This window comes from Mytilus trossulus, chromosome 3 (assembly GCF_036588685.1).
Source record: "Mytilus trossulus isolate FHL-02 chromosome 3, PNRI_Mtr1.1.1.hap1, whole genome shotgun sequence".
Lineage (NCBI taxonomy): Eukaryota > Metazoa > Mollusca > Bivalvia > Mytilida > Mytilidae > Mytilus > Mytilus trossulus.
Window position 1 is genome coordinate 35,435,000 of NC_086375.1, and position 27,830 is coordinate 35,462,829.

The window sequence follows — 27,830 nt, forward strand, 5'->3', positions numbered from 1 at the left end:
TGACAGCTTTTAATTTCCCATGGAGTTCGGTGTTTCTTGGTTTTTTTTTTAAAATTTATCGCGTACAGAGTGTTATTTTGAGTTGGTTTTTATACTTATATAACTGTGCAATCTATGAGGAAGAGAAACAGAGCGTGACAGTGTTAAATATATTAACATATATTAAATATTATAAACAATGTAACCATGTTTGCATAACAAACTTTAAATAAAATCTAATTTGGCACGGAATTAAAAAAATATAAAAGATTTTTATCAAAATCAAAGTGATGTTTCCATGATAGTTATGTACGGTACGCTTTCAGACTGGGGTGTAGGCAGTCTTTCCGTTTCGTGTAAAGGAGATTTCACTTTTGGCAAAGGACGAGTCATCACTAATGCTTCATTGTACGGCGGCGGTTCCGGAAGTGAAATATTAGCAGGTAATTCAGATATGCTTGATGTTGACCTGTAGAAACTGTTGTTATTACCTGTTCGTGTTAACCGAGCTGTAGAAGTTGCTGGGTTTATTCGGACAAAAAAATCTTGCGGTGATTGTGGCGAGGAAATATTACTCTGTGTACCATCGTCCCTCCGAAATAATGTAAACATTCTTCGAGGTTTATATCTTGAAGTATTCGAACTAAAAGTTGCATAGTTTGAATCCATATGCATACAATTTTGTAAAACAAGGCCTTTGTTTACAATAGAATAACTCTTGCATCGTTTTATAAAAGGAGACGTATCAGACAGATTTTCATCAACTTTATCTGCCTTCGTCAAGGCAGACAAAGAAGTAAATGTTAAACTTCGAGGAGTTCTTTTATATTGTGAATTGTTAATACCATAAGACATGTCTGGTGCTATCAATAAGGCTTCGGAATAACTAGGTATCATTGCATAATTTTTCTGTATAGTATGTTCTAATTCTACACTTCCCATGGTATTAACGCGTGTCATTCGACCCGTGGTTGTAACTGGATCAATGTAATGTGTACCAAACAATTTATGAACATGATAATGCATATAAGCCGTTTTGTATTCAATTACAACACGAAGTGGCCAGGATAATAGCAAAATCGATGCGATCCAAAATAAAACTTGTGACACGTACCAAGGAAGATTATCTGGATCTGAAAAAGCGATCATATATTCCCTAAAATTTACATTCAATAAATCCATTCCTTCACGCGTTTCCATAAAATCATCACGTCTTTCGTTGTCGTTGAAAAATCGACTCCTTTGTTCGTCGAATTCATTTTCTGATTCTGAACATGTGTACGAGTATCCTTTTGATAACCTTATTTTCGTTGCAGGATATGTTTCTAATTTTGACAATACTGGTGAAATATCTTTCACACCACACCGTGAGAAATTAAAAGCAGAACCAGCTGTGTGAGTGTTTACTCTCTCGTAATAGACCTGGGTACTTGTATAGGAATCTCCATTTCTGTATCGAGTAATGTGTCGTGTCTTTCTAACATAATGATAACAGAGAGCTTTCCACCATAAAATTGGAACGGCATCTCGCATGCTATTTATCTTGTCATAAACAGTGTTAACATCCACTTTATATTGTAATTCTATTCTAGTGTGACAATGATAGCACTCAACCAAATATACAAAGTAAAGCATTATAACAAAAGCCACCGGGATGTAAATATAACCGGCGTCACATGGGCTAGTCTGTTTAGTTCTGGTATCCGGTATGTAAGAAGTATAAAAGTTGACAACAAAGGTAGTTACGGTAGCCAGTCTACAATACACTATCGCTATGAGACATCCGAACATCAACACAGTCAGAATCAAACATTTCCAGTGTGCATCTCGTCTAAGGGAACCGCAAAAGGACTGTCTGATTGGTTCTAGCTGAAAAAAATACAGATTCAATTTTAATGATTATTTTCTATAAAAAGTAAGTGAAAACAAAGCAATATCAAAGAAATAACATACCATTTTGTCATCTAAATGGCGGAAAATATAGAGAACAGACGACGAAAAGACGTACAAGTCAGCAAAGAATCTGCGTAAAGATAACCAAAGACTAAGCAACGCGAACACTACTAAAATCTACGAGTAGACGCAGCTGCTTCGTATGATCCTGCTTCACATGACATTTCGTTCATGATAAGTTTCATTTGGCGATAATAGAGGAAAATTGGTGGGACAATGATTAGAACAATTTCATAAAGTAAAGGGAAACGATTCCTGATATAACCATTTGATTTGCATCCAACATAATGACAATCAATAATTAAACCAAACTTCGTCGTTTTCGATTTCCAGGAAGGAACATGGAAGATAAATGATAGTACTATTTAATATCTTGACCTCCTAATATGTTGTGCACTGAATTTACATCAATTTTCGTTCAATCTTGTTTCTATGTTTTTCAGTTGGCAGAAACACGGTTGATATAATAATTTATGGTTGTTTACATCTTCGTCCTTTGGTCTCTAGTGGATAGTAGTCTCATTGGTAATCATACCTCATTTCCTTATCTTTATATTAATTGAAATGTTTAAGTTATGTACCAAATATAAAACACCGGTTTACAATCTCCACGTAATTGTGGTGTTTCCTAAGAGTATATATGAAGACATTTGTTTATATTTAATCGTAATATCTCAATCAGCTAAAGAATAATTTCCTATTCATCAAAAGAATAGTTCCGAAAGCATTATGCATGTAAACACGATACACAGGGATTAAATGGAATATATAGATGATTGTTTCTAAAACTAAAACCAGTGGAATGACAATCAATAGGAATTCCCTAGCTTACATCAACCTGAATGACATCTCCTGATTTTTGCAAAATAGAATAGACTAATGTTACAGTCGCTTATTTGTTAATTGAAAACGTTAATGTTAAACTTTTGACCGTTCCGAATGAAGGTCTTCCTGGTATAGGTCTTAAATGTATTGAATTGACAGCATAAGTGAAAACAGCGAACTGGTGAATAACACTGTTGCTTGTAGTTCTGTCCATGAAAATAAAAATCGCCAATAGCCTAAGCAATTGTTTTGCAGTAAAATAACTATATCATTGTGAAATATAAGCTTATAAATTATAAATTAAGTTGCATCTCTATCAAAATGGTTGACCTTGAACTTGCGATTCCGTTTCGATTCCTTTTGTTTTTAATCTTCTCAATACTAGTGGTATTGTAACCAGAGCTTAGTTTTGCAGCGATAAATTTTCAAGGGAATACACCAAACTTGTTCTGATGTATTTTTATCATAAAAAATATGCAAATTAATGCGATTTGATCACGAATTTCCATTTTCTTGTTAACATTTTAGAATATATATCAAGATGAATTCACGTTTAGATGGTTGAATATTTTCCCCAAAGTAAAAGCGTAGTTTTATTCTATAAACTCGATTAATGTGAGATTGATAGAAACGTAAGAGAACCTGACACCTCAATGAACATCATTAAAACTACGTGAATATTCTGTATCTATATTCCCTAAACATCAATTTTGTATATTTGAAATTGATGTTCTACGAATCACATTTTACAGATATTCATTCAATGTAAATAAAAAATCAAGACTTTTGCTAGGTCTATTAAATAGTAGGTTATTGAGAATGTTGTACATTGTGAATTTGTTTTGTTCAAACTCTACTGTGATTACAAATAGGCAGGGGATTAGGTTTAATTTAAGTTAGAAAAACTGCAATATCCTCATCAAGAAGAAAACATGTTTTTCTCCACTGTATACTACTAAGTATTTTAAGCTCTTAATCGATCTAGCTAGACAAATTGTGAATAAATTCAACAATGCAAAAAAAAATATGTAAAGGGAATGGTAAATTAATAACATATTTTTTTTTTGAAGTCTAAATATATACTGACAAACTGTATCGTTTCTAAACAAGGCAAAATTAAAGACATTCTACTGCGCAGATATACTGAGTAGAAATGGGGGGAAAAGAAAACAACGCGCTTTTATCAGTTTGAAGCGCATGTCTTAATTTAGACTTTGAACCGGAACGCGCAAAAAAGAAATACTCGAAAGGCAAGAATGTGATAAGAACCGAATAGTAGAAGAGCTTCAAGAAAAAAAGTACTTAGAAAATAGCCAAATCATCTAAGATCAACTTTGCCCGAGGATGTTAAAACCAGTCCACTGTTATATGATACGGCAGTGCCAATCAGAAAAAGTAATTGACAGTCAATAAAATATATTTGTTTGGAGCAAATATGAAAGGCAAATGTATGTACCATCAGATAAAATATTTACAATCGCATGGAAATTACAGAAAGGCAAAGAAGGATTACAAGCCAAACAAACGACCGTCTAATTATGCCTAGTTCTATATTAGTTACTGAAAAATATGAATGAATTAAAGTGTATTACAATTAAAGATAAAAAATCGGATTGTAAAAAGAGGAAGGCAATACAAAAGAACAATCAAATTTCTGAAATTAGAAAGCAACTGACTGACACACAACAAAAACATGAATTTTTCGGTAAATTCGTCAATCATGATTGGCAAAGATAAATTATAACAACGATATATATATTTAAAAAAATAAAATCATTTCAATTTAAAAACACAATCGAAAAAACTGAATGTATTCGTTTACCTTAACTAAACCTACATAGAAATAGGACACAATCGGTGAACTCACAGGCCAGACGACTTAAATGGTATCATATGATCTAAACAATTGAAAATATGTCTCTTATAAGTTGAGACACCAAAACACAATCAATGGACCATTTTAGTGATTGTTTGGTATATTGATGACACGTTGCATCACGGACTTCTTACATTTTCTTCTAAGAAATAATACACCACGTTCACCATTCAAAGCAGAATATAATGTAAAATGATAATGCAGTTGACAAACGAGCACGACAGTTCATGGTGAAGGTAAATTTAGAGGAGCGAGTCTGATGAATGAAATTAATGACATGCTGTTTTTATTATTGTCTTCATTTAAGAATGCTACCATAAATGTAAGAAATTTGCTTATAGAACAAAATTTAATATACTTTTCCTTACTTATACAAAAGTTTGCTATATGTTATATTAATGCGATGAAATGTTATCTATGAAACATGAAGGAATTGTTAATTAATGCATCTGATTTCTGATCGTTTGATGTGTTTGATGTGTACGAACTTTTGATTTTGCCATTTGAGAAGAGTCTCGCCGTTTTGAATTGTCCTTGGAGTTCGGTATTTTTGTTATTTTACTTTTTCCAAAAGAATTATCCAATGAGCAGTTTCATTGCATTTGATAAAGATTATATTAAAGAGGAAATTTAAATTTACTTGAGAAATAATTTGTTACTTAAAAATTGTTCTTTCAAATTATAAAATGTGAACACACAATCTGCTCTGCATGCACGATAAACCGTGAAATATAAATAGTTTTCGCATTATAAAAATCCGAAACAATCTTTGATTGTAAAATACTTTCTTCTAAAACAATGTTCGTGTTAAGATTTATAACTTTACACGATATAGAAAGAGAAAAGCAGACGTTGTATAATCGAAGTAGACCGAAAGCTTTAAACACTTCACAGCTTTCCATCAACTTTAAATTACAATAAATTAAAGTTGATTGATAATTGATTAACATCCCCGGTGAATATTACCGTCAAAACGAATCAATATCCAAACATTATTACACGAAAGGCGATAATGAAATGCTTTTTTAATTATCAACATGGAGTCTCGGTAGACACTAAGTCACCTTCACTACCAGTATTACAGTTTGCTTATAGAAAGTGACAATTATCAAGGGTATTCGATTCTATTGACAATGTATGAACAAATGTTCATATTCGGAGAAATCTGTAACTGGCAAATTCATTACTAACAACACTGTCAGCTGTCATGGATGACAAGCTGACAATATTAATCATTGTCTACTTATCAATCATTGTCAAACCCTTAGACTAGGAATAGAAAGACACTTTACAGAATTCGATGTACCTCAATTCAATAATCTAATTGTTAACAGGTTTTATACAAAGCCTAACAGTTGGGGGTTTTAGAACCATGTCAATACCATGAAAACCACTTTCAGTTCTCTTTGTGGTAAATGGATGAAAAATAAGTTGAATTAAAAGAAAAAACACAAAACCAGCAAAATGTAAGTCGCAATAGCTTGTTTGCTTTATTGAATTTACCATATGAAAATAGCTTTGAATTTCAAAATATCATAATCCAATTGTGTTGACATAACCTGTCGCTGAACTAAATAATTTGTATCTGATGTTAAAAAGGCGGTTCGATTGATAGATAATTGATTGTCGATTTTTAACGAAATATTTACACTCAATGCATGAATGCCTTGACAAAATATTTTCCAACAGATAAACTATAAAATACTGAAATTTTATATCCCCTTGTCATACTTATATTGATGGAATTCACGGAAAGGCAGATTTAAAAGTTCTCGGATATTCAACCAATACTTTTAAGAGAATCATCATTGTATATAAAACATATAAAACATGATGTTGTTGATTCTCAGCTTGAAAAGTTTAGAAACCTTGACCTCACCTCCGCGTTCTGGCAAATACTTATAACGTCATTTAAGATAAGTATACGTGTACCAGATAATCAACTAAAAACATAATTTATATGTTTTGGACGCATAAATACAAACAAATCAACAATTCTAAATTTTCCAGAGCTAAATTGAATTCTAGCTGCTGTTTAAAGTCACTGAGAAAAAAAATGGTAATAAAACAAAATCTCTATGGCAATCAAATATTGAAAATATTATTGAACATTTCATGCGACAGAAAATATAAATGCACTTTATATTTTTATTGAGTCATAAACTAGACCAGACGTCAAAATTTCGAGTAGAAACGATCATAACATTAGATATACCGTTCTGTTAAACAGCAGTTAATTCTGGCTTACTCAATGAATAATTGTGTTTGCTGTAGCTAAGAATTAGAAAAACAAACATTAAATCTCGGTGATTCAATTTACCTCATGATATCACGCTATTTGTGTAAAGTCGGATTTCTATTTTCCGGAAAGATTGTAGAATTCAATCAATGATAATAGTTTTTAATCTTGAAATTGAAAACAGAAATTATCCAGGTGTTAGTTTGTTGTATAAATGATGATATGTTGAAAAAAAAAGTGATTCAACAGCATTTTTTAATCACTGAAAAAAGAAAATCTTTATTTTTTTAATTTTGGACTTTTAAAATAGCAATTAGCCAGGTGTAAAAATCTGTTAATATTTATCATTTATAGAAAAAAAAATCAAACTTCGGAATGTCTATATAATTTTTAATCACTGAAAAATAGAAAATTAATACAACATTTTTTCTACAACTTTCTTTAAAATAAAATAAAAATATTGGAAGAAGAAATGTTTAATTTTGTGTAGTAATTGCATACACTAAAAATTTCTTCGTAGCCGTTCGGTTTGGCTAATTATGTGTAGAATAAATAATATCCACATGAAACTGCTATTATTTTAGAGAATGTGAAGAAAGCATAATGATAACGTAAGTGGTACCAATTTTAATAGTGAATTGGTAACTTATTGAGCTATGCTATAACCTCCAATTTTCAGTGGGGTTCGATTTGGTGAATATTTAGTAATCTATATTGTATTTTTGTTGTTTTATCTATAGCTTTGTCAGTTTATTTTCGACTCATAACTTTGAATGTTCATTTGATATCTTTCGTTTCTGTTTTATTAGTAAAGTCTTTCAAATTTTATAATTGCTACAAATTTCAAAGTTTATATAACTAAAGACTTAAAAGAGTCTGTCCTATTTGTCCTGTCAAACAAAACAAAAAAGATCGTTGAATGGTTGTAATCAAAACTCTGGCATTGCGTTAGTTAAGAGTTTGAACTCCCACAAAAACCAATGAAAAACTGGATATATACGATAACTTATATTCAATATAATTCATTCCTATGACAATAACCCTTACAGGGCAAAATCCAAGAAAAATAGAACAATTGCATTTTAAGTCATTAAAGAAGATGAATAGTTTCAAATTGAAAGATGACAGATCTTAATTTTTTCTTTGAAAAGAAAAAAACAAAACAGTTTATATCTGAACTGTGGAATTTATGCAGTAATTTTCATATGTGATGTAAAGCAGAGACGATTTTTGTTGCTTGACCTCTTTTTGAGGTTCACGTTGGTAAATTGATTTCTTATATGGTACACTATTTCATCATTGTCCGCCAGAATTTAAAAAAAAACACCATAATAAATGATTCCATGCCACCATATAAGAATCCATCTCTTAACACTGAAAACAAAATCAAAATAATAATCAGCAGATATAGCAATAAAGTTTAGAACGACAAACCAACTCCCTTGAAAGGGAGATAGCTGTTGACATTAGAAAAGAATTAAGATGTTATGGGCTACAAATTTCAAAATGGAATCATCAATTTTATCTTTGTTCAAACAAGCAACGATTTTCAGTATCAAACAAAAGTAATGAACCGGATTAAACCTTATCTAATGCACTCCATATTCTGCAGCTTTGATCTGAATGACAGTTTGAGAGATTGTAATTCCAACTGTGGAAATAAATGTTTTAATGTTTATTAGTTCGACTATCAGATTTTGATAGAATTGATCTAAATTTACAACGGTTTATATTACAGTGATGTTTAAATGGCTTTTTCTTGTTTAAGTAGCATTTTCTTCAATTTTTAAAAAAGAAACGGAAGATTGTATCACATCGGACAGCTTCGGGTGGAATCGAACAATTGAAGAAAATCGAAATACATTTGAATTCATTATTGATTAAAATTTCAGTATTGACAACCATCATGAAGGAGTAATATTTTTCTTTAAAAATAATTGCATACCATGTATTATGTTGTTTTAATTGCAATGGTGAAAAAAAAACCTAAAAGTTATTGAATGTTTCCAGATTAATAACACGTAGAAAAAACACTTATATCACAAACTTTGATAGAAATCTTCGAGACGATTGTTATCATCAAGTAAGACTAGTACTTTGGAATCGAAATAAAATCAGGAATTAAACTAGCATTAATGTTCTTTAACCAAATTAATTGATAAAAAGTCCTTCAATTTTTTCATTCTATTATACTTCTTGTTTTGTCTTTCACACTTGTTTTTAAAAATATTTGTAAATTTGACGGTTGTAATTTGATGGACATCATCGGCTTGCCCAGTCTGAACTTCCTATAAAAATGAGAAGAGGTATGATTTAGACAACTATCGTGTAATTGATCTAAATTTTGTATATACGCCAGACGCGCGTAATCGTACAGTTTCAAGCATTGGGGATCATACCGTTCATTCGAATAAAAACGACCAGACATGAAAAATGTGAAACAATTCAATTGAGAAAACTAACAAAACAATTTGTGAATAACAAATATGGCAGACATAAAAAAAGAACCACCAACCATTGATTTACAGGCTACTGATTTGAAAAAATGTGACAGGATTTAAAGAAGTCTAAGTTTGTCCCCTGTATTATACAGGTTCATCTCATTTGATATTATTTTTTAAAGTTTTGTTCGGACTGTCTTATCATAACTTGGATATAATGTAATGATAATTGATAACTGATCAAATTTTTAGTTTCTTATGATTGGTAATACCTTTTTTTGATCTTACTACAGTTGGGTTTTAATATTGTTCCAACAGATTTATATGGAAGAACAGCTGAAATCTATACTTCTTAAGTTTTACAGTCATCGTCACGAATTGGTTGACCGATACGATTGATATATGTCTAAATTCTCTAGCGAATTGTTTTTTGCGTCTTATATCTCATATACACGTAATCTATCGTTTTACTTATTGTGACCTACTTCCGATTGAAATATTTCGATAAAGTGATTGTCATGGAGGGTGACGAAAGCGTAGACAGACATACTTTCACAGTCGACATACACAGTCTCGTTGATCCTTTCGGAGTTTGTGCAATTCCCTCAGTATTTATTTGTTGCCATGGCTTGCCTCTTCTTCATGAATTCATGAGAATTGAACATCTCATTTAACTTAAAAATTGGATTTCCTGTACGAAAGATACTTGTCTTTTTATCAGAAAAGTTGTCTTATTGTAATCAAATATAAAAAAAATGTGTTATGGTCGCCCATGAGACAACTATCCACCAGATTTCAAACAAAGTGAGTGTATGCAATCATATTCGACCGTACGAACTTCAACAATTAGAAAACACCATACCGTTTATTCGGCTATAAAAGGAACCGACACATAATTCAATTTAGTTCAAGTTAGTATAACCCTCACCTTTTAAAAACTTGCAAAACATCTATTAGTATTCTCTAAATACTTATTTTTAAAATAAAGTAATAATTACATGATGCCACTGTTTGGTCTGTTGAACTCGAAAATTGATTTTTTTTTAAATCTACCAAAAAAACTTTAAGATGTGAGATGTGAGATTTTATACTTTGCAAAGGTGTTTAAAATCTTAATGATTTAATTCAAAACTGCAAAAAAGGCACATTTCGAGATCGTGTTATTGTTTCTAAATAATGATTTTTTTTACAATTATGGTACTGACATGTGTGAAATATTATTCATGTTTGGTGCTGTTTTAGCTCATATCTAATTTGTTCATAAACTATTAGTAACTATAGTGATCTTTCTACACCAACGGGTCTTCATTATATTCAACTAAACTCGTGCATAATAAAAAAATAACATAGTTTCGAAAGAATTGAATTAATTTTACAATTTTTGTAATACCAGTGTGCAAAGGAAAGCCATCATCAAACCTATTCCCTTTTAGCTCATTTAAAATAGAAGCTCGTGAAAGAAGTCAGTCGCATATAAATAAAGGAGTAAGTCGGTTAAAAGATGAGCACATCTTGTTTTCATGGAGAAATCCAATTGTTCGTTAAAAAATAAGTTCCTTAGACGTAGCAAATGTGTTGTCAACAGAAGAAGCAGAGATTTTGTTGATATCCATTGCAGAATTATTTTTTTTTGAATGAGAGAGATTTTTAATCGTTTATTATTCCCTTTAACTTCTTAACGTCCTGTCAGCTCAAAATTTCAATACCGTGGCAAGTTCAACCAGCGCAAAAACAAATGGGAGTAGAAATAAAAAAAGATTATCTGATTGATATATTGTTTTTGAAGAAAATAGTTGTTAGAAAGTCTATTCTATATTTACAAAAAATGCAATGATGATCGGCAATTTCTTTACTGTTGTTTAAACAAAATGAAATTATCATTTATTGAATAACTATTGGTTTTGAAAATTTTGTACAATAAACAATTTAGTCAAGATGACATTTATCTGACATAGAAACACTCATTAATTTTAATCAAAAATATAATCGTGCAGCTTTCTTAACATCTGTTTGCATGCATATGGTATGAATCTCAAAATCCTACAGAGTTTCAATTAGTCAAGAAAAACTTCTCTGTGGTAAGTCCTGAATTACTCCCGATTTAAGTATTGATTTAAGTTATAAGTCGAATAAGCCAATTAAAAAATGTAATCACACTGTGCAAGCATTTTAGGGATATAAAATAAAAGAGATTAACAGAGGATATTTCCTGAGTTATTTTTTAGAGTTATTTTAGAATAAGTTATTAACCATAATTGATAAAAACAACTTAGAATAAGCTGGGTTTAGAATAGAAAAAACGTTCTTTTACAATATATGATTTCTACCGCCAAATATAGAGTTTTCTTTTAATAATGTCGATCGAATTTCTGAAAAATGCTTTTATAAAATCAATGTAACATTAATATATCGTCTTCAATCACCGCACATCTTCTGCTTGATATATAGTTATCAAAAAGTATCATTTACAATCAATGATTTAACGTCAATCACACTGTTTATAACAATATCATAAGATCACAAGATCGATTGTGGATCATTAGAGATAATACTTTCCCTTATTCAGACAACTAACTACACCCTACACGTATCAAAAGCTTCCTTTACTACCTCTGACTACAAAACACTATAATTTAGAATAATGTTCTACGCTAATTTGTCTATTGATCTCTTCAATCCAAATTATCTGCTCCATAGATTAAGGCAGTCAGGGCAATGGCTACTATTACGTTGTTGGCAACGGAAAAAAACACCTTTAAATTGACATCATGTTTGTAGTTCAAGATATCATCATTAAAATACCAAGCATGGTTAAGTTTTTACATTATTTCCTATCATTCTTACGTATATCTTATTTTTGCTTTTCTTTCAAGCGCAAATGATGTGAACTAGTAAAGAACATATTTAAGACTATCCACAATGTTCTTGTTAATTACTTTGTCATTGCTGTTTGCTTTTGGATTCAATTTCCAGTTCTTCTAATCGAAAGCTTTTCAAATACTAACAGAAAATATTCGTTTTTTTTTCATATCATCATCTCACGAATTTTAATATTACTTTTCCATAATATGCTTTATGATGTTTGAACACAACCGTACCAGTATCAAATAAGCAAAAAAGTTATTTTTAATTATCATGAGATATGAAGAATGTCTGTCCAAAACAAGTTCTTTCAAGATGTGGAGGACAATTTCGAGCAGCTGTTGAATTACTTATATGGTCTTCCATGTGAAAATCTCGAGTCGTCTTTAATACGAATTAACAATATTGGTCGAATATTTTATCAGTACTAATAGATTATCGTTGATTATCTCAACGAGATTGATTTTCTCGCTTGAGCTGGTACAGCGAAAGTGAGAAAAGCAATCGAGATGAAATGACCAATGATAATCTGTTAATCGCTATTTAACCTATGACGACGTTGTCAATTTCAATGTCAATTTCAATAGCAACGCCACGTGGTCCCTTAGTTTCTTGCGATAATTTTCCATCTCAAGCGAAAATTATGCTATGAAAATTATCACAAAAAAAGATCAAAAGAAAAATGCACAAAATAGCGATAAACTATCTTACAAGAAAATAATGTAAAATGAAACAACATATCTAACAAAAAGTAGTGTTGCCAAATAAACAAACATGTGCAACTTAATGTTAACTTCACTGGGATAGGTCAAAGAAGGCAATAGACACCCACATCTGTTTAGACAAAACTGTACTTCAGCAATTTCTGTTCAAGGGAAAAACCCGATTGAAGTACACTTTGACAGAGAATTTCCCACGTCGACCTTTCTTTCATGTTTGAAATGATTGCGATGTTTTCCCTTTACTTTTTTTCTCTTTGCAGAAAATACAAGAACATTAAGTTAATGTCAGAGATTGAATCATATGGGACTGTACAAGGGAATGAGTAATAAAAATAAATCATGGAAATGGAAGCATTTGTGTCAATATGTCCATGTCATTCTGTGATGAATGACTGTATTTAACGTAATTTGAAATTGAATTAAAATAAAACATTACACATATCAAGAAGTTATTTGACATTGCAGTATGGAAATGGAAAAAATATATCAACCATTGTTATATATTACTTTAAAATGTTATCAAAATCGATTGCATGTTAGATCATGAACTTTATATTGAATAATATCTTAAGTTATAGACTGTTGCTGAAGGATAAAATGTCATGTATCCGGGTAACGGTACCGTGACTGTCAAGTAACGTTTTGTTTTTATAAAATGTGCACGACGTACAATGTTAAGTTTTCTGGATTGCTATATGGACCATTAAATTACAGATTGAAAGAGTAGCAATTGATAAAATAAATAATATATCAGTAATACAAATCTAGTTTGATTACATTTTGGTTTTCAATATGTGTTGTTTGTTCAGTCAATAAAAACAAACAGAAAACAAATGGTTGACTAAATTATCTGCATTCATATTTATAATAATTTTAAAAAAAATAGGTCACTTTAGAAACATGCAAGTTTTAGATATATTTTGTCGAAGCGCCCGCTTAAATAGGTCAGCATAACTTAACTTTCAAAATCATTTCTGAAGTCGGTACCAAACACTTCGACAAAAATCTCGTTTAATTTTTATGACATTTTAACAAAATATTTGAATTGACCTCTTGACAAAAATGTGTATATTTCAAAAACATTTGAACTACACACTTTATCATAATATTTTCAATGTATATATAACAGTTTGACAAACACTAATTTTGATCATTGAGAAACTAAATATTTCGTAATTAAACGCTCAGCTGATTTGTACAGAGTTATATCCCTGTAGTGGTATGCACCACCGTTAGATCTTTATCGATGTCGGGTACAGTAAAGAAATGAAAAGTCAATAGAATATTAAAAAAATATCAGAAAAAATCAAAACAGTTCAGGCGACACTTGAAACAAGAACATTAAAAACATTAAATTGTAAATTTGTGAAGGATAAACGCTGTAAAAGAAATATTTGAGAACCAAGAATATCCAACCATTATACAATTATGGCCCATTAGGTCGTTAAAAACTTTCATTTGTTGTATTATGGCCCGTTGAAAAGGTGAATATACAAAATTGTCGACACAAGCAGGTTATTTCATTGAGAACGCAGCCCGAAGTGAAATAAATTTTTAGGGTATACCATCTTGGATATACATCGATTCTAAGGGGCCACAACTGTTTTATTATACCGAACTAACAGTGGAAGGGCATTTCGAAAACTTACAGTTACTAGTCTATATTTTTGACATAACACACAGACTGACGTATCCTATACGAAACTACATTTGTGTTTGCATTTCTCGAATTTACAACAAAAGTAGAATCTTTTTGTAAAATATATATGGCCCTGAAAAGGACCGTTTATAATAGATATCTTCGGCTGCTGGCACTCTTAACTCTATGCATGTCCAATGCCTTATTTCCTCGTCTCCTGATAGACTTCCAGTGTAACGTGAACTCTGCCATTTTGTTAATTTACGTCTGTGACGTCATTTTCATAGGAGGTAACTCAAGTACAAATCAACAAACTCAAAAGATTATTCACCGCTGGTGTAAATTTTTTGGCTTGTTCTTCCTTCCATGCAAATGAATGAAAATTTACTGAATAATTCCATGTCACATGATAACGTTTCACCCAATAGAATTGTTTAAAATATATGTAAGGTATAATAATAAGTATTGTCTATATATTTTCAGGCAAAAATATTTCGTTCGATACCGTGCACAAGATATTCGAAATAAAAAAAACAACGTGAAAGTAGCAATGTTTCGATTGAGTCAATTAATAATTGCCTATTTTTCTGTTATAGACCCAACGATGAAATTATCATATAAATGTATTGCTAAAATTTGATATTACTTATCATGTGTTCTGGTTCATAATTTGTTAGTGCAATCACATTTTCGATGAATAAGTAAGCAACAACTTTTCTGCGTTATTTATGACAATTTACTTTAGCGAAAAAGTAAATCTTTTCCATTTTTGTAATGAAGCACGATCTTTTTAGTTTGCTTGCAGGTATCATGTATCTAATTCTATTTCAAAGCTTGAAAGAAAACGTATTTGTAAGTCACGATGTGAATATATGTCTGGACACATTCAGTAAGGTTATTCTGATCGATCACTTGACGCTGCGTATCCTGTAGACCGTTTTCTGACAAAAATAAACTTCAAATGACAAAGGTAGATATCGTCTAAACTGGCAAATAGAACTATTTTTTTTTCAATAAGTTTCAGCTCATTGTTCTATTCAGATAAAAGTCATAAAACAATGCATATAACCATTAAAATAATCATCTTTGAATTACTTTTAACCCTTTTTTCATCGTAAATTATTTGATTTTTGGCGTGGCTCGGTAATTTTATATCCCGCCACTATGTTATTGAGCTATGGTAATTTTTTTTGTATTCTTGTCTTTTATTTTATTTTATGTACTTTATCCATAAAATGTCTATATGCCATTTTGTTTTTCTTTGTTACAAGAGTTATTTGTTTTGTTTCTAGTGATTAAGATTATGATCAAACTTTTCATAGATATCATGATTAAAATTGTGAATATACGCAAGACTACAAAAATGTTAAAAATGCCACTTTAAGTACGAAGGTTGAAGAACAATCAGGACAAAAATTCCTAAAAGTTTTTGCCAAATACAGCTAAGTTGACCTATTCAGGAGTTAGAGAAGCTTTAGCATTTTAAAAAGGAAAAGAATATAAAACAGTTAATTTATAATTATGACAAAATCAGTGATAATTCATGTCTACACAGAAATGCTGACTACTGGGCTGGTGATACGCTCGGAGAATAAAACTCCCCCAGCAGTGGCATCGATCCCAGTGGTTGAAATTATTAATATCAAAGATACAAGGATTAAAGAATGCGTGTTTCGTCTACAAAAGTAGCAATGTTGACTACTGTAGCTCAGTTATTTACAATTTTACCTATTATGTTTTGCTCACACATTTTTGTTAATAAAATGGAATTCTAAACAACTGTCATACAGGTTAGAGGTTAAGCTGGCTATACCATCATGTTCAACCCACCATTTTCATAAAGAAATGTCTGTGATAAGTCAAGAATATGACAATGGTTCTTTATTCGTGTAATGCGAATGAGCTCTTGACTTTGCAATTTGTAAAGGACTTTCTGTTATGAATTTTGTTTGGTATTTTTCTACCGGTACTGCTTCACCGGAGTGGTGAAGAAGAACAACTGAATTTGATATTATGTACGATTTACAATCACATTGTTTGACCGATACAATGTGTCGGTGTTTCAACTCACTAGAGACATGTTTTCTATGTCTTACAATTTTAGATACTAGAACCATAAAAGTTGTTTTATTTACATTTATATCCATTGTGTGTGTGAATTCGCATGACGGGTAATGCTTGTATAGCAGGAGATAGTAAGCCTGTCAACTAATGGGTCTGACACATTTTAGAGTCTATGTGATTCTTACGTTTTCTGTGTCTCATATTGATAGTATGATCCCAATCGAGCTCAGAGATCTTTGAGCATCGTAAAATACTGTCGCCTTCGTTCATAAAAATGGGCAGACGCTGAATAAATCTTTTTCTTTTAAAATTTCAGAAGGAACCATGTTCACGTTGGTATTACTAGTATAATTGAAGATTGACACATCGATATACATTAATTAAAGTGATGAGAAAATTTGTCGAAAAAAGACAATTAATTTCTTCATCAATGTAACCATTGATGCAACAAAATGTTACATATTATATATTCTTAAGTGCATCAACATTATACTAGTTTGAACATGTTTAAAAGCACATTTTTTATAATATCATCCGTTGATTAATTACTTGTATAAATAAAGGCAACAGTAGTATACTGCTGTTCAAAACTCATAAATCCATGGACAAAAAACAAAATCGGGGTAACAAACTAAAACTGAGGGAAACGCATTAAATATAAGAGGAGAACAGCGACGCAACATTCAAATGTAACACACACAGAAATGGACTAAACATAATAAAACTACTAATAAGCTAAGATTTCAAATCCCTATCGCAAAGTTTTGATCATATAAAGCTTAATATTTTGGGACGTATTTATCCATCTCCGGCTTTCAAATTTTGGGGTTGGAATATTTCCAATGAATGCAAACCCAGAAAACGCAAAGAACCGGGAAATTGTCTACGCGTTATTTTATACTATTCAATTTCATTGAAGTGAGAAACATGAAGATCCAATTCTAGAGATCAGATTTAATAGCATCAATCGACCACACAAATTTGTTTTTGATTTATTTACCCTTTTTTTTGCTTTTTTTTTTTGGCATTATATAAAATCATTCAAATTGACAAAAGTCTCATTGCATTTAAGAAAGTCTAGGTACAACTTTTTCACCTTTAGCGAACCTGATAACGGTTAATATTGAAACAAGTATAGTCCAAATGGAAATGAAGTAATACGTATAAAAAAACACAAAGGAATTGATATTTACATTTTTTTTTTAATTACAACGTTCTTCTGATTGCGTTTGAGTATAAAGTCGAACAATTATTTCTATCTCGGAAAGCTGAAAATCAAATGATGTACGCATTATGCTTCGTATTGATCTGTTTTACCTTTTTATTGTACTAAAGGAACTTGTTTTCAGATGGAACTTCCAGGTTGTCACATAAAAAATTATTAAATACAGAAAATCAGCTGTTTTTAATATTATTCAATTTAGCGCTAAAAGACAATTATTTGATCACGACAAGACGGAAATTTGAGCACCTATTTAACGACTAGAGATACACAAATAGGTCGTCCCTATGAAAGCAATGATTAATTGAATGGTGTCATGTTACAAAAAAATATCTTGTTGGAAACAATTGGTTTTCAGAATAGAAGGCAATTTAAGGTTTGCAACACGTAGCATTTAATCATAGATCAGGTGACTAAACACATTCTCAGCTACTCAATTTGTCATTTCAACCAATCATCATTGGCTCAATATACATTTACCATCAATTCATAGATATTACTCAGAGAATTAACTGTTCGATCACTGACCACGAGTTTACGAACTGAAAACATTATATTTATTTTTGAGATCTTATTTCTAAAAGGCAAAAAGCCGTTTCCTTAAGTGAATCATTTTTAAAAGCAAAACAATTCTACAGAATACCTGCCTTTTTCAGCGTCTTCGTTTTAAATATTTTTCATGTAGTCCATTTTAGGCCTTGTATTAATTTATTTGTACGAATATTAAATCAAATCATACCAACGTTTAAGGATTTAAATAGAACATATGAAGCTAACATTTCTAATGCACCGGATTTATTTAATCACTTGCTGGTGTTGTGTTTGTGTTTTCCTTTTCCCCTTATACACGAAGTTTTATATCTTAATCTGACTTATGAATTTGTTTGTCTTCTTTTAATTTTCGAACCTGGTTTGTATTTTCATGAGTTTTTTACTGCCTTAAAAAAATAAAAATACCAACATGTTATTGCAACATTGTCCAGATATTTCATGGAGCCTTTATCGGCAAAAACACAGAGTGAGGCAGACATCTTTACATTGGGAACATACTTTGCTGCTGTCAATTGTTTTATCAACCACATAAAGTATCGGTTTTATTGATAATCTTTGAAATCTTTCACACATAGCCAGACGATCGCATTACGATACTTAAAACAGTGGTTTTATTGGAAAATGTTTTACTCATTGTTAAGTAAAAAAAAAATATATAATGTTAATAATAATGAAAGAGAAACGCATTTTCTTTCTATTTCGTCTGGAAAGTTACACAGGGGAGTAGATATACAACTTAATGTCACGACATGTTTAAACGATCAGTCTAAACTAACACAATACGGAGAACAAAGAAGGTTCAATGAAGTCGAGTGTTGAAATATATATAAACAAGTTCAAAACGCATGTACACTTTTAGAATAAATATGAATTCAAAACTACGATTGAAATTAAACACACTGAATTCCTTGATTGCAATTGCATTTCGTGATGTATCCTCTTTCAGAGATATAAAAATCGAAACGGTTTGGGAAACAGATGAATGTAAAGATATATGCCAAAAAAGTGAACAAGTAAAATTACAAAATAAAAACCATTTAATATCGATTTTGGTTGATTTAATTGTCTTGTCTTTTGTGAAATTTGTTTATTTATCAGATGGTGTACCGTATCGAAGTCCCTGAGTCACAGGTGTTTTGCTCGATTTTTTCCCTACTTAACCTTAAGTTTTCTATATAATGTTTCGTGTATTGTTGTTTGTCATCTCGCATTTTTTTAATCCATGGTTTTGTCTTTTTTGTTTGACTTTGTCAAATCTGTGTCAAATGTCATTGCCACTGCCAAAGTATTGAGGACTGCGAATGATACTATATGACATGATCACAGCCCATTATTAATGAGACATGGCAAAATATTATTTATCGTCTGTCTCTTTCCAAATCTAACTTGATTCATTGATAACATGAAAATATGACAATTGAAATAATGTAGGGCTATAATGTAAATTAGATGTACCAGGAATGAAAGATATGTGTTTTTTTTCTAGAATTATATCGACTATTCATATAATTATAAGACAGTTAACGTTTTTACAAGACTTTATATAGATTTCAGAAGGTGTAGTATGAGTGCCAATTGGACAACTCTCACTCAAATATTATAGTTCAAAGTACGGTCTTCAACACGGATCCTTTAGTTATCAGAATACAAATATCCAAAATTAAATTACAAAAAAGAAAACAAATACGCCGAAAAAGATTCACTTTCATTTTAAAAACTATAAAACATCTTTTCTTAGAAAAATTCATAACCGTCTAACTAAAAAGTGCATTCGATGAACTCTAAGATATCATTAATTTAATTTAAACATATTTTATTATCCAAAACATTGACAATAGGATCAGACACAAGTTTTGCAACTTCGAAAGGTCTTCTCCGAGATATAATTGTGTATAGTGGTAAAACTGTATTCAGTTCAAGCCAACAACTACAATCAGATTTAACCAAACTTTGCCAGGATATAAAAAGAAATACATTCTAATTATGTTTACTGCGATCGAACTTAAGTCTGGATATTGGCAAATACTTATAGAAAAAGATAACAGTACAAATAATAGTTATTTATTAATACTCATCGAAGACACCATAATATAGCTATAATTCGTTTTGTTTACATAAAACTCAACAGTGGCGCTCTAATCCAAATAGTTGTGGGGCCAAATCAAATACGAAGAACAATACATTCCAAAAAATTGCGAAAGGATGTCAAATATTGCGAAGGTAAACTTTACATGCATAACATTTTATAGGCAGTTTCATGTTGCAAGAAAAGTACGAACTATTAGACTGGACCAGCAGTGACATTGATCCAAAAGTTGTAAAAACTCACCAAAGATACGACTCACAAGTTGCTCCGGATTAATAAAAAGCAGGACAGATCAAATGCGAAGAGCATTTTTTTTTATAAATTTACGACATAGTGCTAATGCCAAAAACAGTAAACAGTGGATTATATTTGAAAAGGGAATATTAAAACAGAAACTTTGATGATGGATGTATAATAGACAAAAAACATAGCTTACAAAAAAATCGAAATATAAAAGGAATTGTACTTTTAATGCAATTCTACATCTTGACCTACATCAACCATTAGCCTTAGATCTTAAACTTTAAAACAAAACTAATGAGTCCTCTGGTCTCGACCTAAAATGTTACTCTTTGGTGATCTCGCAGTAGTAAAATTTTGATGGAATATATGTGGAAGTATTTATAAAGTGCATTAAGAAAACACTAAACACTTCCTTGATCTTGCTTGAAATCTATTATTTATATTCAAATAAATAAGAATACGAATTGTAATTAAAAACATGCAAACAAGACATATTACCACAAAGGCGTTATCAAGACATCTAAAAAGAAAAGTTGACACAGAAAAGAAGGGCTTTAATCGACAATCAAAACGAATTGATAAATATTCGTTTAGTGGCAAAACTGTAATCTATATCATGAACGTAATATGTAAGATAAGTTGGTGGACCGAGATAAAATGTGGGACGACAAGGTGGTAAACATCAATTCCCGAAATTTACATCTGGTGCAGAAAATTGGTACAGTTTATGTTATTAGTATTCTATCATTGGGTCAATACCCCTGATGGTGAGCTCTTAATTTTCTATATATTTTTATGTCCTGTCTCTCTTTTTTAGTTATAAGATTTTGCTTTTCGAATAGTTTGACTTCAAACATCACTGTAGAGACCGTTGTGGTCGAAATGAGCATCTTGTGCAGTAAAAAATAGTACCGTTAATGTTATCATGATAACAGGTCACCAAATAAACTTTTCTAAGTGCTGATAGAACCGTTTTAAAACTGTATTGAGAGTGGTAGTCATCCAACAGGCATCGGATTCGCAGTCTCCATTCCGAACGGAATCTATACATTACATCATGGAATGTCAAACAGTGCCTCATTTAAAGCACTATTATAATGACGAATTGGATTGATTTCATTCGTCTGACCTCATTTCTATATCATAGAAAAACTTTTTGAAATCAAGTGAAACGAATAGACTGAGATGGAATTGCTAAGTCAAATATATCTACTAGATATGATAAGGTAGTCAAACAATGAGAAAGTATCACATCAACAAACGGTCCTTGGCTGGGAAATCCGAAGGAACATAAACTTCAGACACTCATGTTTAATGTCTAAACATAGCATGTCTTAGCAAATTGTATACTTTAAATGTGAAAGTTGTCAACTTGATTGAAAAAAAACCATAAACTTTGTAAAGTTAGCTCTTATAATTCCAACATTTAACAACCGATTTCAATTTTTCAAAAATCAATGTTAGAAATTTTACAAATTGGAAATGGCTAGTCATTACTTTTTTCTTATATCTTGCAAGTTGAATAAAAAAGGTATAGCAAAAATAACGAACTACAAGGGAAATTAAAAAAGGAGGAGTCCAAAATGACAAACAAAATCAAACTTATAATTTAATTATATTGCCATCATACGTAGACTTACATAGTAAGTACAATCTATAACAAATGTGAGATATTTGATTTTTTTTCTTCAGGTGAACAATACCGTTAATCTTAGCCTCTAGCCTCTTGTGTCGTTTCATTTGCAATTTAACCCTGCTGACATTCTATCTAAGATTTATATTGATACACTGATGACTAACATGATAAACAAAAAACCTGATTTCTGTAATAATGCTTTGGGACAGACTTCATTTGAAATGAATTATAGATGAGCATTCAATTTCATCAAAACGAGTGTTGTCTCATTCAAATTACAATTGAAAAAGAGTTATACGACATTTATAAGGATATTTTCATTCATTTAGATTTATGTTTCTAGAATTAATTTAAAATGAAAAATAAGCAATAGGTATCATCTTCCATTTGAAGTTCTAGTTCGTTCATTAAAAATAAAAGAAATTAGTTTTACTATACACGTTGTTTATAGTACTAGTACTTGATTTTGAAATTGGTTTATCGATTTTATAAAAAAAACAAAATATTGTTATGACAGTGCAACAAAGGGACTGATGAAGTAGAATTGTTAGGCTTTTATTTGCTTTCTTACTTTTATATATTTCCGAATTTTTCGTGTTAGCAGTCTAGAATCAAAGACTGTTGATATAGGCTCAATTTCCCCTGCTGTCCATGTATAGTGAGTGAATCTAGTTATCTGCTTATCATTTCGAAGCACCTGAGATCATCCCCGCCGTTTAAGGATGAGTTCGAGTCGCTCAGTCTTTTGTTTACTATGTAGTGTTTTGTGAATAAACTCATTAAAATTTAGTTCTTCGTACGCAAGTCGTTCATGAATATTCATGACATGTGACCATTTGTCCGCACTTAAAACCCGTGCGGTCACCTTTCTGACCATCGATTCCCGCTATAGCCTAAAGAAGACACGTGTATTCACGGATGATTAAATTTGAATTTGTAATTGGAATTATGATATTATTGTTATTATGTTTGTATTTGATACCTACATTGATGTATTATATAGAATTAAAGGTTATAGCGAGTAGCACACCTACATTATATCGTTTTGTTCTTTGTTAGGCCATAGAATATAATTACTTTATATTCGGACAAACGTAGTGAGGGAGAATATAATCATAGATACCAGGACCAAAATTTTATATTTAAGCCAGACGCGCGTTTCGTCTACAAAAGACTCATCAGTGACGCTCGAATCAAAAATGTTTAAAAGGCCAAATAAAGTACGAAGTAAACTGCTGTTAGTTTGTCTTTATCACTCTGAGTCATAGCGTTGTCAGTTGATTTTCTACTTATGAGTTTGAATTCCCTTTTGTATCATTGATAGAAAAGACAACGAGACGGAGTAAATTGGTGGATACTGAGGTGTTCTTAAGTAAAAGACAAACAAAGAAAAATTATAAAAAAATATATAGATTAATTGTGTTTCTTTTTATAACGCATGCACAGCATATCGTTATACAAAATATTTTGAAAGACGGGCAAAAGATATCCGATGGACATTCAAACTCAAAGATCAAAAATAAACTGACCACCCCAGGGTTTAAAAGAAAAAAACTCAAGGTAAACAGACAGACAGACAGACTTATTATAGTTGACAAGACACAACATAGAAATTTAAAGACTAAGCAACACCAACCCCACCAAAAAAATGGGGGTGATATCAGGTGCTCCGGAAGGGTAAGCACTAGTGTACATTATTGAACTAAGTTTTGTTTATCACAATAGGGGTTTGATTGGTTCAATTGCAAGACTACCACAATATTTGAATTACAAGAAGTCATATGAAGGTCTATTCGTACCCACAGTTTTTGTAAAGTGGATTTTGATTGGACTTGACCAGCATGATGGATGCCGTGGATTACTATTTAGTTACATTTGTTTGCGTTTGATATCTTCAATAGATACTGGTAAATGTCAAGAACAAAACATTGGACTTCTATTTACATGTTTTCATAAAAGTATGTTTCTGAATGAGTTTTAGTACACATTTAGTGAAAAATTAAAGGTAAGGGTCCGACCATTCAATGTTCTGGCGAGGGCGAGAGGTGGAAGGGAGAGCTTGAGGATTTGCCGGACTGATAATTCATTTTCATCTTTACTATGTACGTGTAATATTTGTCGAGTAGAGCCCAGTTTGTGTGTTTCCTTATACCGTCCAATGCAAAAAAAATATAAAGTCGTAATAGTTGGGGAAAATAAAACCCGTGAAAATCAATCGATAATGGCGCATTTTGTTATTCTTCTACTTAAGTTTTGAAAATACATATTACTAGTAGTTTGTCTTAAAAGAATGTATTGCATATGCAGTGCGTGCATATATTTATAGGTATAAGTAAATGCCTAAGACTATATTTTTACATCTCAATTTATCTAGGTGTAATGCAATATTCAATGCTTTTCAATATACTTTGGTTTGATAGATACAAATGCATTTTTAATTAAGACTTTAACATTCTATTTGACATTTTATAAATATCCAATATATAGTGAAACATGATAAATCATGTTGAGTTGAGTCTTGAAGAAAATTCATTTATTTAAGTAAAATTTGTAATCGACGAAAAAGGTATCGTATAACCAATATATATTCTATATTGATATATTTTATTCCCTAAAATATTTAGAAAAAAAATCTTCCTTCGAGGTATGATGTGCGGAAATGTTAAAGTTTAAGTAATCAGAAATTATTGTTGGCCATAGCAAAAGAATATAACGAATAGCTACGTTGGCAAGTCCAATATGTCTCTTCAGTGATGCTCGAGGTTTGAAATATTTTAATATACGACTAGCGATTTTTGCTTGAAAAATTACTTATTTCTAAAATATACCTCAATGTTTTTATAAATTTCCTATTTACAAAATTTTGAATTTTCGAAAAACTAAGAATTTTCTTATTCCAGGCATAGATTACCTTAGCCGTTTTGGCACAACTTTTTGGAATTTTGGTTCCTCAATGCTCTTCAACTTTGTACTTGTTTGACTTTATAAATATTTCGATTTGAGCGTCACGGATGAGTCTTATGTAGACGAAACGTAAGTCTGGCGTACTAAATTATAATCCTGGTACTTTGATAACTATTTTCTAGTAAATTAAACCTTTAAAAAAGTACATTTAATCATTACCTGTTTTATTTTGAATTAAGTCGTGATGGGATGCCCTATACATATATTCATATTTAATTAATTTTTTTACATCATATCGTACAATCAAAATGTTTAATTCCTTCTCTTTTTTTTTGGCACTTTTATGTTTTTGTAATATAAACTGAAATCACAAAAATACTGAACTACGAGGAAAATTCAAAACAGAAAGTCTCTAAATAAATGGCAAAATCAAAAGCTCAAACACATCAAACGAATGGACAACAACTGTCATATTCCTGACTTGGGACATTAAACATTTTTTAGCAATTGAGATATAATTTAGATGCTATAACGACTACTTTTTTGCATCTTGTCATTTTGTTTTTGTTTTTGATAGAAGTTGTCAATATCGATATCATAATTGCTCTTTATAACCCCTTTAAAGACCATCTATTCTCTTTCTTAATGATAAAATGAAAAGACATCAACATTTGTATTACGTACTAAGTGGTAATAACCTCAATGAAATTATAGGAGTCTTAAATACAATAAGTAGGTTTAGTAATTTGTTTTGTTGATGGAATTTCTTATCATCAATGGTAAATTATTTCTTGATTTCATTCAATTTGTCGATTCCTATTTACTATTATATGATAACGACAATTGTCCGATACATATTGTATTCCTGTAGAAATTAATGTTAGAATTGTATAAACTTAGAATAGTGATATTGCCGTCATTGTAAACGATTAACCGCGAGGCAAAAATCGAAATCAGCCAGGGCAGGACGGAGAAACCGGGTAGAGTCAACTATTTTGGTAGGGATGCACTTTTTGTTAGTTTTAGTTAAGGTGGTACCAGACACTTTCAATAAAATTAATTTGGCTCGTTTAATTTTCATAAAATTTTAACCAAGTATTGACTTTGTCCCTTTAACAAAAAATTTCAAAATTTCAAATACTTTGACCAAACCTTTTATCAGAAAAATTCGTTTTCTCTTTACCATGTTATTGTCAATTTGTTTTCGACTTGAGTTTATTTATCCCTTTGGTGTTTTCGTCTCTTTTTTACATAGATCTTATATAAATTGTTAACGTTTCATAATGGTCAATACAGATGTGGTAAATTCCCCCTGAATTTATTATAATCTTGAAAATGATTGAAATTTGATATTTTTAACAATATCCTAGAGACTAATAACCACTTTAAAAAAGTTACTTCCTAAAAATCACACCCATCCAACAAATGAAAACGTTTAGTTCTTCATTTCCTCAGAAAGATAATATGTATACTTCATTGTAATTTTTATATGTTCATGTGATTTTGCATTGTTGGGATCAAAATGAATCCATTTTTTATGTTGAAAATCCGGTTATAACTTACGTCCTCTCATCAGGGATTTGGGATTGGTAAGGAGTGGTTCTTTTAATATTTTTTTTTTTTTTATAAACAATTGATATGTCCTCAAAAGGTTCAATGTAGAAATTTTCAGTCATAGAACATATGATTTCAACATGATATGGTACTAGAAATATAAGCATTGACTAAAAAAAAAAACAGAATAGATATAATTTAAAAGTTACAAAACACATCCATCATAAATTTAGCAAGCAAGTAATTGACTACAACGATAGAGAATTAAGTTAAGATGAATGTTTATCTCATTTATCGCGAAATATGCACAATTCTCAAAATTTACTGAAAAAAACAAATCCTAATAATTTATTTTACTAGTATTCCTGAAACCGCAATATGTATATGAGAAAGGTTGTTTTCCCGACGGTATGCAAGAGTAAGTTTAAAAGATGATTTAACAAACCAAGTTGATCAGTCAGTTTTGATATTCAGAGTAAGCACCCAAAACTGAAGATATACAAAGTAAAACTAATACAAACCACTTGTTGTTGCTGAACTTAAAAGTACAAACACAAGATGAAGTTAAGGCTAGCAACAGAAAAACAAATAAAAGTTAAAATGACATCACAATTCATCAATTCTTAATGATGTTTATAGTTTCCTATCCCTAAATCTTATAAATAAATAACGAGACATTTAGGAGTATAAATAAAATAATTAGAACAGTTAAATATTTACCTGTTCTTCAACGGGTGTGTTCTGATATCTCATAATGACACGTAAAATTCCATTGACATTTCCCAAGCTAATTCCGCCTTATTTTCCTAACTATATTACGTAAGCCTGTACACGGACATTGTAACTATTCTAACCTATTCTATTTCAAAATGGATAACGTTGTAAATGTTCAAAAGCCAATAGTCCCGGTGGATTCTTTAGGCTATAGAAAAATCAATGTAAAGGTTGTCAGTATTCATGAATTATTTCAGTGTAATAAAGACTGTTTCCCGGAGTAATATGCTAACTTTCCTATAAAATAATTAACCTGTAG

At 30.8% G+C, this 27,830-nt stretch overlaps 1 protein-coding gene across 1 annotated transcript; it reads right to left on the bottom strand.

Moving 5' to 3' along the window:
- Positions 1 to 201: 201 nt before the first annotated feature.
- LOC134709389 (transmembrane protein 151B-like) lies at positions 202 to 27,830 on the bottom strand. Its single transcript, XM_063569557.1, has 2 exons — positions 27,518 to 27,830; positions 202 to 1,848 (listed from the first exon to the last, which is right to left on the bottom strand). The coding sequence occupies exons 1-2, from the start codon at positions 27,548 to 27,550 to the stop codon at positions 262 to 264; spliced, it is 1,620 nt and encodes a 539-aa protein (XP_063425627.1). The 5' UTR covers positions 27,551 to 27,830; the 3' UTR covers positions 202 to 261.

Bases quoted from the DNA above. Each gene is read 5' to 3' on its own strand.
- LOC134709389 (XM_063569557.1), bottom strand. From the start codon at position 27,550: ATGAGATATCAGAACACACCCGTTGAAGAACAG. The intron at 1,849-27,517 runs GTAAATATTTAA...TATTTTTTTCAG, and splicing joins ACACACCCGTTGAAGAACAG to CTAGAACCAATCAGACAGTC.